This window comes from Ursus maritimus, unplaced genomic scaffold (assembly GCF_017311325.1).
Source record: "Ursus maritimus isolate PB19 unplaced genomic scaffold, ASM1731132v1 scaffold_7, whole genome shotgun sequence".
NCBI classification, from domain to species: domain Eukaryota; kingdom Metazoa; phylum Chordata; class Mammalia; order Carnivora; family Ursidae; genus Ursus; species Ursus maritimus.
The window spans coordinates 51,815,812-51,829,643 of record NW_024426885.1 but is presented as its reverse complement, the minus strand read 5'-3'; the positions used below and the strand labels follow the sequence as shown (position 1 = coordinate 51,829,643).

Below are 13,832 nucleotides of genomic sequence, written 5' to 3'. Positions count from 1 at the left end.
TTACCATCCCCTCAAAACCTTCAAGAAGTTTTCATCCATTCTCACGCTAGTTTGCAAATGGTATTTGGTTTCACAGAAATATTTGTTTATTCACGGATTCCCCACCCCTATCAGTTCGCCAGACCAAAATAGGAAATAAAAGGTTTAAAAAAAAATCGAACATAAGCACAGGTGTTTGGCCTTGGATGCGGGAAGTGGACTGCATTGGTATATGTTTTGAACTTTGCGCTTGCTGCTTGCAGCTCTGTGGACACATCCTTAATTCCTGACTTTCAGTTGTAGGGCTTTTTCTCTGCTCTCGGACAACTGTAAATGCAGACTGAATAGCATCTGGATCAGAAGATGGATTTAAAGAACGTTGGTGAGGCTGGTCCGAAGGTAGTGAATTATTTCAGTTGATTTTTCACAGTTCCGTGTTCTACTCTTTCCCCATCCTCACTACTGCACTTGACTTAAAAACAAAACAAGAAGAAACGTTGGTGAACAAGGAAGAGTGAAACAGGAACAAGTAAGAGAATAGAATAAGTGGGAAATTCACATTCTTCCCTCAAAGCCCCTGAATAGTTCTCATAGTCTAGACCAATACTGTCCAATAGAAATATATTGTGAGTTGCATTATGCAACTTAAAATTTCTAGTGGCAACATTTTCAAAAAGTAAGAAATATGAAATTAATTTTAGTAATTTAACCTAGCATTCAAAATATTTCAACATGTAATCAATATTTTAAATTTTAAATTTTTTAAAAAATATTTAAAATTATTGAGATATTTTAGTTTTTTCATATTAAGTCTTCAAAATCTAGGGTTTATATTTACAGAGCATCTCAATTTGAACTAGACACATTTCAAGAGCTCAATAACTACATGTGACTAGTGATTAGTACTGGAAAGGAAAGCTCTAGACCATGGACTAGAGAATACCCTACCTGGGTAACTTTATGGGGATGGTATTATGGGCATTGTGTTTTATGTAGAAGAAATTCTTGAAGTGCTAACTCAAATGATTGCAGAAGATAGGCAAGGAACAATAAAAGATGGACCTACTGTAAAACAATAGGTAGTAGTGGGGACTAAGACTCATTGGAGAGTACAAGCTCCTATCTAAAGGGTAGCTCCCTTGAGCTCCTGAGTTTTGAAACACAATGATGACAAAGATAAAAATAAAATAAAGTGATGACAAATAAAATATCTGTGAGCAGTATAAACAGCTAGATCTGCTGCCAATATGTGGCCTCTGTGAACTGTGGTATTCAAATGTATGAAACATTTTTGAAGAAAAGATTTTTTAACAGAATAGTGTCCAGGCAAAGACATAGCAAAGCTTGAGGATTCCACTGGCTGGATCCTGTGCACGTGTGCACTTTAATACATTAAACCACCATTGAGGGGGAATGAGGTAATTGGGTGATGGGCATTAATGGGGACACTTGAAGTAATGAGTCATTAAATTCTACCTCTGAAACTAATAATACAGTATGTGTTAATTAAATTGAATTTAAATAAAAAATTTTTTAAAGGAAAGAAAAAGAAAACCACCATTGCAACCTCTGATAATAATCTGACTTACAAGTAGAATTCTCAGGGCGCCTGGGTGGCTCAGTCAGTTAAGCGTCTGCCTTCGGCTCAGGTCATGATCCTGGGGTCCTGGGATCCAGCCCCACGTCGGGCCCCCTGCTTAGCAGGGAGTCTGCTTCTCCCTCTCCCTCTGCCTGCTGCTCCCCCGCTTGTACTCTCTCTCTCTCTCTGTCAAATAAATAAATAAATAAATAAATAAATAAATAATTGTAAAAAAAAATAAAACAAGTAGACTTCTCTACTGAGAAGGTAATTTCACAACAAACCTGAGCTCCCTGTAAAATTAATAAGCTTGTGTCATAATTTTTTTGTTATATTTAAGATTTCAGACATTCTGAGCTTGGAAAAATTAAGTTTCTAGGTTCCCAGAGCTGTTAACTAGCAGACCTTGGACTTTTTTTTTTACCCCAATTTTAAGGATAGGCATTTAATAGTTATTTTATGGTTGACTGTGAAATCTCTATGTTACGTGAAAGTTGTTATGTGTCTTTGTACAGCTGCTGCCTGACATAATACCTGGTATACAATAGGCACTCAATAAACATTTGTTAAAGGAATATAGTCCTGGGAGTGAGGACAAAAAAAAAAAGGGAATATAGTCATTAACTTTGGGGAAAGGATCACAAATTTTTAAACGTGAGAATCTGATGAAAACTATGAACCATTATCCAGATCCTGTTGATGCCCTACCCATATTCCCTCAGCCCACTGCACGGCTTACTACAGCTTTGGTAGACAGTACAAGTCCATAGCTTCCTACCTCAGACACATGAGTATTTCTTTGCCTGGAAGAACCAGCAGAGTTAACATTCCCAGTAGCAATATGCAACCAATGAAAGATGGAATTTTGTGGCTAAATACTACAGTTCCTCACCCTCTCAGTGGGGCAATTCTGAGGTCTATTCTAAAGGAGTGTTTCCGAAAATCTACTGACACATATGAATTGCCTGGAGAGATCAAAGACACAGATTCTTCAGTTTGCATTTTAACCAATCTTGCAGGAAATAATAATGCTGCCAGTCCATGGACCACACTTTGAATAGCATTTTTTTCAGACAGTACCAAATGGGATTCAACTCCAGTTGCCCAAAGCACCTTTACTGGCTTTCTTCTCACTCCCTTACACTGTTTGGATTTCTGGGATCACCATCCAACTTTCTGGGATTACTTACATCCGAATCTTTGTCTCAGGGTCTATTTGGGGAGAAATCCAACCTATGGCAACACTCTCCTTAGAAAAATACACACTGAAGGATCTCTAGAAAAAAGGGGGGAATATTACTCAGCCATCAAAAAGGATGAAATCTTGCCATTTGCAACAACATGGATAGAACTATAGGTATTATGCTAAGTAAAATAAATCAGAGAAAGACAAATATATGATTTCACGTACGTAGAATTTAAGAAACAAAACATGAACATAGGGGAAGGGAAGGAAAAACAAAGTAACATAAAAACAGAGAGGGAGGCAAATCATAAGAGACTCTTGGCTATAGGGAACAAACTGAGGGTTGCAGAAGAGGAGGTGAGTGAGGGGATAGGATACTGGGTGATGGGCATTAAGGAGGGCACTTGAGTATCAATGAGCACTGGGTGTTATATGCAACTGATGAATCACTAAATTCTACCTCTGAAACTAATAATACACTGTATGTTAACTAAATTGAATTTTAAAAATAATAATAAATTTTTTAATTTAAAATTTGCACGTGCAGGGTGCCTGGTTGACTCAGTCAGTTAAGCATCCAACTCTTGGTTTTGGCTCGAGTCATGGTCTCAGGGTCAAGAGATGGAGCCCCACATTGGGCTCCATGCTTAGCAGAGAGTCTGCTTGAGAGTCTCTCTCTCCCTCTGCTCTTCCCCTCACTTGCACTTTCTCTCTCTCTCTCTCTCAAATAAGTAAATCTTTTTAAAAACTGAAATAAGAGTTGTGTGTACTACATTAAAATGTATATAGTATAAGCATTGTAACATTTAGTGCAAATACTTCATACATTTTTGTAAATAATAAACAGCAGGGACAGTAACTTAAAAAAAGGAGGGGGACACCTGGCTGGCTCAGTCAGTGGAGTGTTATGACTCTTGATCTCCGGGTTGTGAGTTCGAGCCCCACATTGGGTGTAGCGATTACTTAAATATAAAATCTTAAAAAGAAAAAGAAAAAATACACACAGAAATAGAGTTTTGTGTACAAGTTTAGAGGAAGTATGAACCCCTGAAATTTGTTTAGGTTGTAAAGGGAAATGATCAGGGTAAATGTCATGTGACCCAAAGTCCATGAAAACTGGATCCATCTATGCAGAGTCTAGCAACTTAATAAAATCATTAATGGCCCATGGAGTTGGCTGAATTCAGCCAGCCCTCCTCCGAAGTTATTTTCCCAGATCCTATTAAACCATGTCTTTATTCTTCCTGGGCTGTATCACTATCATTTTGAGGAACACAGAGGTAAGTCTGGGACTCTAAAGAAGCTACATACTTGAAATAAAAATAAAAATAAAAAGAGTGTTGTTGCTCATCCCTAGTGGGCTGTCATAGTTTTTTCCCAATTACAGTGCTTTCTGAATACCACTGAAGTGCCCTTATGACCCTTAGATCTTTTCTTGATGTGTTCACACAGAACCAGGCATACTATAACTACACCTGGTTTCTTCCACTTACCTCTGGATTCTAACATGGCCCTCTACCATATGCCATCCTTCCAGGAATCTGTAACCTTTGATCCACATATTCCTTAGTCCACTCTGTTCTCATCTGGAAACTTTATGGCATGCTCTAGTTCTGTGATAATTGGGTAATCCTGATCATCCCAATATCTAGTCACCTACACAAAGAGAGCTAATACTAGGGTCACCAACACCTACTTCCTAACCACAGTGCACAATAGCTTCTTAGCTTTGCCCACATATGGGCCAGCATATGTGTTTGTACATGATTGCCTTATGTACTATTGAATAATTATGTCTTTGTATACACCTATGAATATGGTCTCGTGGGTATGGGTGTGGGTGTGGATGTATAAGCAACCAGAGCTCAGGTCTGGTCTTGAAGTCTGAATAATGAATGTTTAGTACTTGACTTTAATTAGTCTCTGTGCATTGTTAGCCTCAGTTTTCATCTGCCCTTGAATATCAGAGGAAGAATGAGTTCATTTCCTTGAAGTTTATTGACTGTTACCGGTGGCAGAGCAAATTCCATAAAAGAGTAGGTTCCATACAGAGCAAATGGAAGGGGAGCTCTAAGTTGGTGAGGAAGGATGCTTGGAGTGGGGACTTGGAGTGAAGACTAGAAAGACAAGTATCTCCCTCTTTTTTCCCTCCATTCCCACAAGGATTTACATAGGGGCATCCTGCTCGGCATTCCCTTTCCAATTTGGAACCTGATAAGAGAAAACCGATGCACAGTAGAAGAGGAAACACCTCACAGCTCTTCTGTTTCTCCATCCAAGGGGATGCCAATATCCACGTGGTAGTCTACTGGCTCCCCAGAGCTCATCCAGGGAATAGGGGTTCGATTGAAAGAAGGCCTGTTGGAGAGGCTCTGGTTGTAGAGGACCAGGGGTTCACTCAGTAGGGGCCCCAGGTCAAACTTGGGCATCTGGAAGGTCATGCGTTTGGAGGCCTTCTCATATCCACCGTAAGGCATTGCTGTCCTGAAAAGGGGACACATTATTTAATTAAAAACCAGAACAAAAGAAACAGCTTTATAGTAAGATGTTACCCTGTTTTGAGGATGAGGAAGTCTGTGAATTTTAGTTTAAGATTGCTCCTGCGGGGCACATGGGTGGCTCAGTCATTTAAGCATCTGACTCCAGCTCAGGTCATGATCTCAGGGTCCTGGGATTGAGCCCCAGGCTGAGCCCAGAGTCAGGCTCCATGCTCAGCGGGAAGTCTGCTTGTCCCTCTCTCTCTCTCTGCTCCTCCCCCTGCTCATGTGGTCTCTCTGTCTCTCTCTCTCTCTAAACTGGGTAAATACAATCTTTATTTAAAAAAAAAAAAAAAGGGATTGCTTCTGCACTCCTTATTCTACTTCTCCCTTAGTACTCCATTCCCTATTCCTAGTTTGCTTGTTTCCCCATAGCTTATAATGAGAAAAGGAGTCTAGTGGGTACTGGATACAGAGTTTCATGGAGAGTTGTGATTCAGACACTATAGACCCAAGGGTCTGAGACCACCTTAAATTACAATGTAATCATCAATGTAATCACAACCCCTACCCCATCTCCAGTGGATAGCCCTGGCCTGGTGAGAGGAATTAACATTGCATGGAAAATTCAGGCTTCTTAGGGTCAAATGCAAAACACTTCTCTAGTGCCTCCCTATTCTGCTTTCACACAGATCTCCTATCCACAGTCTAAAGAAGACAATTCCAAAAGAATAGATAGGTAGGCCTGGGGCGCCTGGGTGGCTCAGTCGTTAAACGTCTGCCTTCGGCTCAGGGCGTGATCCCGGTGTTCTGGGATCGAGCCCCACATCAGGCTCGTCCATTGGGAGCCTGCTTCTCCCTCTCTCACTCCCCCTGCTTGTGTTCCCTCTCTCGCTGGCTATCTCTGTCAAATAAATAAATAAAATCTTAAAAAAAAAAAAAGATACGTAAGCTTTACTAGAGTATAAAAAAATAGAACCATACTACAAGGACAGTAATGGAATTCTAACCTTGAAGAAGGGAACTTCAAGAGTCCTTTAAACATGTAATATATTATTTTCTTTTTTTTTTAATTTCTTATTTATTTGTTTGAGAGAGAGTGAGAGAGTGAGAGCATGAGCTGAGGGGAGGTTCAGAGGGAGAGGGAGAAGCAGACTCCCCCCTAGAGGGGAGCCCAATGTGGGGCTTGATCCCAGGACCCTGGGACTATGATCTGAGCAGAAGGCAGATGTTTAATTGACTGAGCCACCCAGGCACCCCTATATTATTCCCATTTTACAGCAAGACAACCAAGGCTCAGAAGTGGGGTGATTTTCCCATGACCAACACAACTAATAAGTGGTAGAATGAACTAAAATCTTGCCTCCCAGCAAACGTTTCCTTCATCATACTGCACTGTTTCTCTGGGCTAGAGTGAAAAAAGCAAAGGCCTTCAATTACGGCCCCCATGTTCCTTCCCTCCCTTCTCAGACTCCTTCTGGAACATTTGAACCAAAGTCTCCATCCCAACTGAGGACACTGTGCCACACACTGGAATGTATCTGGTTCCCTCTTCACAACCCCTACCTGTTGAAGGACTTATATTGGGGGAGTTCAGGTTTGGCCCCATAGGCCAGCAGGTCGATGCCAAGCTCCACTTTCTGCTGAGGGTCAACCCCCATGGCTCGCTCCCAAGGGGAAATATAGGTCTTGAACACAGTGATATGTTTTCCTTCTCCACCTGTCTGGTCTCCTGGCAGCCACGGGAGAGAAAATTAAGTCAATAATAACGGTTAGTAGCCAGTGAAAGTTAGTCTTACACCCTTGCACTAGGGAACTTGTTGGGGCCAGAGACCAAAGATATAACATCCTGGTAACTCTGCTAGTTTCGTGGAATAATGACAGTCTGGGGTCAGATCTGTGACTGAAACTGAAAAGCCAGAAAGGCTGAAAGACAAGGCTTCTGGGAGGAATAGACACATCTTGGTATTCTCCTGAGAGTCCATCTCCAGAGAGTCCATCTAGGTATCTCAGCATGCCTCCCTTGCTCCCTAAACCCAGTCTAGGCCTCATTCCTGGGGTTATCTCTGCTCTAGGGACCAGACACATTAGTCTTGGGTAAGGATACTTGCCTGTTCCTGTCTCTCCAGCCCCTGCTGTTCCAGCAGCTCCTCCTCTGCCAGTCTGTCCCCCAGGACCACCTGTACCCCCAGATCCAGATCCAGATCCAGAACCCTGATGGTGCTGCTGGTCAGAGCCGTACTGTCTGGCAGAGCCACTTCCCCCTGCCTGGCCTCCACTGCTGTCCTTGCTGTAGGAGAATCCCTGACCAGCTGTGCCCAGCTGTCCCCCAACTGTGGGAAGGAACTTCTGGAAGTGATCCTGAAAAGAAAGGACAAAGTGAGGGGAAGGTTAGGCAATAGGTATGGGGAACATACAAAGACACAGGTGTGCATAGCAAGGAGGAGATGATCAGAGACCATAGCTAACCAGAAGACACTGAATCCTCTGAGACTCCTCCTCCAATAGGTGGACGGTGGATAGCCTGGCTGAAAGGAATTAAACTCTCCTTAAGGGATAAGACCCCCGTGGCTTAGTTCCTCCAATTACATCTTAAGATGGGGGCAACTCATTCTCTACACTTTCCTTTCCCATCCTTACCAAGGCAAAGAGGACCAAGACTTCTGCTCAGCTAAAATTTAAAAGGATGGAGTTGGGACAGAGAACCCAGGCTTAATTTGAAGAGCTAGAGGGATCTCAGCCTTCACCCCTTCTTTAATCTTATCTAACAGACAAAGCTCTCTTCTTTCTCTTTCTCTTCTTTCTCCTCTTGGTGCCTGTGAACCAGGACCTCCTGACCATGAAACTGTAGCAGGTAGGGGGAAGGGTGACCAAAAGGGCAACCCTGGATTCAGCCCCAAAGCCTAAAAATAACCCCACCAACTCCTTCAGGAGGCTCTCCTAGCCACCCCACCATGCACACCCCTCTGCTCCAACCAGTGTAACCAGACCCAGCCAGGGACGAGGGCTTTTGGCCTCCTAAAGTTAGATATGACCGGCTCAGCATTTTTGCTCTGCTCCTACATAAGGACCAATGACAGACACTCCTGCCTCTGGCCCCATGTAGGCATCTATTTCCACTTTCCCCTGGCTGCCCAGTAATGGTAGAGGGGGAAGAAAGGTAATGGAGAAGATCCCCTCCTTCTCAGCTATAATATCTTGTACCTGACACCCTTCCAATCCCTACTTCTCTTGGGAAAAGGATCCTCACTAGGGGACATAATATCTTAGAGGATAGTTTCATGGAGTCCTTAGACCCTTTAGATAAAAGAATGGCTCAAGAAGGAGATGGTTATAAAAAGCACTTAACTCTTTCTAGGGTTGCCAGACTTATCAAATAAAATTATAGGACACCAATTAAATTTGAATCTCAGATACACAGTAAATACTTTTTTACTACAATTACACTCCAAATACTGTATGGGACATATTTATATGTAAGAGAGTATTTGTTGTATATCTGAAATTAAAATTTAACTGGTATCCTGTATTTTAAAAATTGAGTTGAATTGAATTTTTATGTCTCAAATATTTCATGGGACAAACTTAACTAAAAAATTATTCATGCACATCTCAACTTTAAAATACAGGACTTGGTGTCCTGCGTCTTATCTGGCAACCCTATCTTTAACACTTAGCCATACTGGGATGGAATTTTCTCCCTGAGGGTGTACACTCTTCACCCCTTCCCCCTCACTAGCTCTAAGATAGAGACTGAATTTCAGAGCTGGGCTGTAACTCACCTTGGAGCTGTTGGGGGTTTAATATATCTGGGGACTTAATAAGCCTATCAATTTGCAGGGAGAGGAGGTTGGTGGTATTTTGGAGATTGAGGGCCTACCAAGAAGCTGTCAGAAGGGGCACTAGGCTATGAGAGTTGTAAAGTTCCAAACTCACCATTGAGCTGTCAGAGAAGACATCAGGGTGGTTTTCATAAATAAATTTCTCTACCCGCATCTGCCGCAGTTTGAACATCTTGGAGCCCCTATTAGTGAGCAGCGACAACTCTTCCAACATCACATCCCTTGGGACACTGATCTTCTTGCCCAGGTTCAGGCCTGAGCTCTCCCGTCCACCTTCCAGGGAGGTGGGGAGGAAGAGACAAGGAGAAGAGTAAAGTAGGGTTTTCTAGGCTCAGAATACAGATGCCATCCACAACTAAGTGGGTGACTCCTGCAGAGATCACAGAGGGAAGCAGATATTGTCTGTGACATCTGGTCAAATTGTACCTTGTTTGTGAGAGATTTTTATTTCCTGGGTTTGGAGTTGGAGACGATGCATGGGAACTGGGGTGCAGAGTGGAAGCAGTGGGGATACTAGAGTGGAGAGGGTGAATGAGGCAGAAGGGGCAGAGGCATGGGGTGCAAGGCAAAAGGACTAAAGGAACATCATAGATGGAGACCACTGGGGAAACTATTCCATGGGGGCAAGCCCAAAGGCCAACACCGTGTGGAGTTGACCACATCTAAATACAGATTTGTCTTAACTCCTTTCCCTTCTTTTCCCCTCAGTAAACTCTGGCTATAGACAGCCTCTGCATATTGGGAGAGCTCTTCACATGCTTGTACTCCTACTGCCCCCCCCCCAAGAAAAAATGCCTATTTTTTTTTTCATTTTAAGTGCTTATACAGGCTCCCTAGCTCTGGGGTAAAAAGTAAGGATGTTAACCATTTATTGAGACTTTGCCGTGTGCCAGTCTCCATCATATATATTCTCTTCCTCAAACAAAGCTCACTGACCTGTGAGTCCTGTTGTCCTGGACCTGCATTGGGTGATATGGCAAGGATATTATTGTCTCGGATTACAAGGTGAAAAGGGTGGAAGGGTGAGTGGTCAGTGTTGAATCCCTTCTCCATCTTTCTCCCTGCCCCCACCCCACGGAATTTCTCTTGTCTCTTCACATCTCTTCACCCTAAGACATATATAACTATGGTTTTTCTGGGACTCTTGGGCCTGAGATGCTCTTAACAAGAAGTCCCACACTAGGTAGCTGCAAACATGCCATACCTCCAGTGAGTTCCATGATCAGCTTGCTGGATTTCCTCTTCTTGTTGGGGGCTGGGGTTCCTGAGAGCGGCATTGTGGAGGCAGACTCAGCCTGGATAGGGTGGGAAGGGGGAGTTGGAGGATGGACCGGAACTGGAAAAGGGGAGTATCTACAGTATGGCAGTACCTCTAAACCTGGGGTTAAGGGTTTCAGGTTAAGGGCTTTCATGAGATTTAAAAAGATGATAGGTAGATAGATAGATAGATAGATAGATAGATAGATAGATAGATATCCCCCCAAAAGTGAAAACCCATTGCTTTAGGGAAAGTATAGATGCACCGTCTGCTCTTACCTTCTACCAACCTCTTTCCTGCTGTTTAAATAGAGCTTGTACAGGGATTAGGAACAAACAAATGACACACAGACAGGGCACTGCACCCAGGTTTCATGGCTTGGCATGACTTTAAGTTTTTATTTTCATAGGGATCTCAGATTAGGGTTGTCATTCCAAACTCTGGTCTCTCCTCAGTCTTCCTTAAGCCCCAGCAAGGCAGAAAAATGTTCTGCCAGGGTTGAGGAGATTCAGCCAAAAACATTCTCCATAGGAAGGAGAGGTTGTTGCTCCCCTATTGGGCCAGCTGGAGTGTGGCCTGGGAGGTCACAGCAGTGTTCCTTGCTCACTCCTTTCAGCCACTCCTTTCAGTCACTCCTGCCTCAGGCCCCAGAGCTAGAGTGGAGAGGAGGGCTGGGGGCATTTGAACCCTGATGCATGTCAATTCAGCAATATCACAGCAGTGGGGGGTTGATGGGGGACAGGAACGTAATAATAGAATCTGGCAGTGGAGGGGGACAAGCTGGGAAAAGATGCAGACTCCAGCCCCTCCTTAACAGAAGTTGGCACTCAGCAAAACACTGTCTTCTTGCTGAGTCCTGTTTCACAACACGTCTGCAATTCTACTAACTTAATGGGGTATGCTGAGGCCAGACTCCAGGAACTGCTAAATGGGCATTCACCATACCTCTCTCAGCCCTAACTAGCTAGGCCCTTTTTTTTCCATCCAGCCTCTCAGACCCCCTTCTTACTATTCCAGTGCCTCCTCCAACATCTCCATTCCCCCCACCTTCCTGGGCCCCTCTCCTTCGAACTCTGTGGCTCCCCTGAACTAGACAGCTGGGAGCAGAGCATAGATAAGGGAGGATCAAGGGTCAGAATTGCAGACACAGACACAGCAGTCAACAGAATGGGCTCCAGCCCCTCTGGCCATAGAGCTGGAAACTTACCGGCTGCTCAGGCAGTGGTCAGCTCTCCCTGGGGTCCAGCAGCTTTGGAGGACTGAGCTGCTATGACCGGAGAACCTGAGCTGGGCAGGCGTGGGGGCAGCACTAGCAGTGGGGGAGGGAGGGTAGTTATTAATAGAGATGATGAGTACAAGCAGCTCAAATGGCACTGGGGGTACTGAGACCCTGGAACCAAGATCCCGCCCTCCTTGCCCAGAGGCTCAGGAAGGGGAGGAATGGCCTTTGGGATTCTCCCACTAAGCTATCTGAGCCAGGGATCAGTCTGCCCAGGGACTCCCCTTTCTTGGCATCTGGAGTCTGAAAACCAAAGAAGCATTCAGGGAGAAACTGAAAACTGAAAGGGAAAGAGGAAGCAAGCAGAAAGTGGTGGATAGGAATTCAGAGTGAGAGAGCAAGACTGTGGAGAACATGTCTGAAGAGCCACTCAAAACCAGTCCAGGCTGGAGTTGGAGGGACACGTAGGTGCATTTTGATGGTGGGAGGGCTTAAGGTGCTGTGTTTGGGGAAAGGAAGTCTGTACACAATGGAGCTGTTCATTGAAAGCTCCTTGATGGGTTGGTCTTTCCTGAAAAGCCAGATCTTGGCAGGATAAGGGACCAAATTAATGAAACCCAGCGCTTCCTATGTTGTCAGAGATGACGTGGGGGAAGACTTTACCAATTTTTGCCTTTTCATCCCCATTTGTTGTTGGGGTGCTCAGTTCAGCCTGCTTTGCAGGATAGATGTTGATGTCTGAGAAGTACATGTATGCCAGATCCTTACTCTCTGGGGTTCCCACTTGGGATTTTCTTCAAAGGGACCACACATCATATAGGATCTAGATTGTCCCATTCATACTCTTCCAGAGGATCCCCTGGGCAAGGGCTCAAGTTTGAGAGCCTCCTTGAGGGAAGCCTGTCATTCACCCAGACTTTTCCTCAGTAGCTGCATGAACATCCTGGATCCCCCTCCACCTGCCCAGATTCTGGAACCAGCTGCCGCTGCACCTCTGTTGCAGTCACCTCCACCCTGCTGTGGCTGTTTTAGGAAGTGATTTTGTAGCTTCCAGAATGCCCCTCTGTCACTCCGTGAGCTCCCTACTCTTCCTGACCACGTCCTTTTCCCATCCTGAACTTTTCAGGCTCAGGCCATGGACTGAAAGGTCATCCCAACCCCCTCTAGTTGGCCTCTGCCCAGACCAGTTTAGCCTCCAGACCCCTCATCTTTTGTCCTCCTTCTCCATTTCCTCCCAACCCAAAGAAGCAATGAGAAGAAAAAATTAAAATGGCAAATGGTGATTTTGTCATCACCACCATCCTACTCTCAAAAACAAAAACAAAAGCAAACCACAGTTTTGGTCTCCTTTGATTGAGTACCTAAAACTACCGAGTAGATGAAGAGAATATTTAACCTATGCTCAATGGGCCCTTCCTTTGGAATTCTGTGACCATACAAGGGAGCATCAGGGTCCTGGGCCTGGTTATTTGCACAAATATGCCCCCTGCTGGAGTAATAGCACTTTCCCTCTCAGAAGTCCTTAATTTTAGCCTGCCTCCAGTGCCTTCTCTTCTATGTTAGACTCAATCCACACTGACCCACTCTTTCTTCTTCCCTCTCCCACCCTACCTTCACCTCCAGGCATTGCTTTCCCATGGAAACATCATTGCTTCCTCCAGAGAGCTAGGAAATGATGATGGCAAAAGCTCAGAGGGCCTTTCCATTCTTCTTGGTCCTGAAATTGAGGCCTTGCCTGGGAAGTATGGAGCAGGAGACGGAAAAGGGTAGACTCTGGATGGAGAATGTAGGGAGAGAGAACCAAAGGGGATGGTGGAGGTGCCTAAATCAGAGTGGAACAGAACTGGTAAAGAAGAGCAGAAGACCAGGGGGTGAAGGGCAAAGGGTGAAAAATAGGGCAGGAATGGATAAAGAAATCAGGAATCAGGAGATCAGAGGAATGGGTTAGAGAAGATGGAGGAGAATCAGGATTTGGGTATAAAGCTAGAAGAGATCATGGAAACAGAAGATTTGGAGCATAAGTTTATTCTTGTGCACAAACCAAAGTACTGTGACTCACACTCAATATGCAAAGGAAACGATCAATCCAGATCAAGCAGCAAACGTGGCTGACTGGTGGTGGTCATGGTGAGAGGGGAGTCCATACCCATCTAGGATCAGAGAGCAGGACCTGAAGCTGGAAAGGAACAAGAGCTAGGGTTCAAGGGATGGGGTCAGACTGAAAAGAGGTTTTGGCTCTGGGTATTTCCTTGCCCTTTTCCAGGTCATTATGACAAGCTGCAGAAGGTAGAA

The 13,832-nt window shown here is 44.4% G+C and overlaps 1 protein-coding gene across 1 annotated transcript; it reads right to left on the bottom strand.

The window, feature by feature from the left end:
• Positions 1 to 4,719: 4,719 nt before the first annotated feature.
• On the bottom strand, positions 4,720 to 11,929 carry MYOZ1 (myozenin 1). Its single transcript, XM_008696051.2, has 6 exons — positions 11,529 to 11,929; positions 10,268 to 10,358; positions 9,158 to 9,336; positions 7,333 to 7,582; positions 6,788 to 6,953; positions 4,720 to 5,228 (listed from the first exon to the last, which is right to left on the bottom strand). Exons 2-6 carry the CDS (start codon positions 10,338 to 10,340, stop codon positions 4,997 to 4,999), a joined length of 900 nt encoding a protein of 299 aa, XP_008694273.1. The 5' UTR covers positions 10,341 to 10,358; positions 11,529 to 11,929; the 3' UTR covers positions 4,720 to 4,996.
• Between the last annotated feature and the right edge of the window lie 1,903 nt (positions 11,930 to 13,832).

Excerpts from the sequence above, each read along its gene's own strand:
- MYOZ1 (XM_008696051.2), bottom strand. The coding sequence starts at position 10,340 with ATGCCGCTCTCAGGAACCCCAGCCCCCAACAAGAAGAGGAAATCCAGC. Across the intron at positions 9,337-10,267 it reads GATCATGGAACTCACTGGAG|GTGGACGGGAGAGCTCAGGC; the intron begins GTATGGCATGTT and ends CCTCCCTGGAAG. Across the intron at positions 7,583-9,157 it reads TCTTCTCTGACAGCTCAATG|GATCACTTCCAGAAGTTCCT; the intron begins GTGAGTTTGGAA and ends CTTTCTTTTCAG.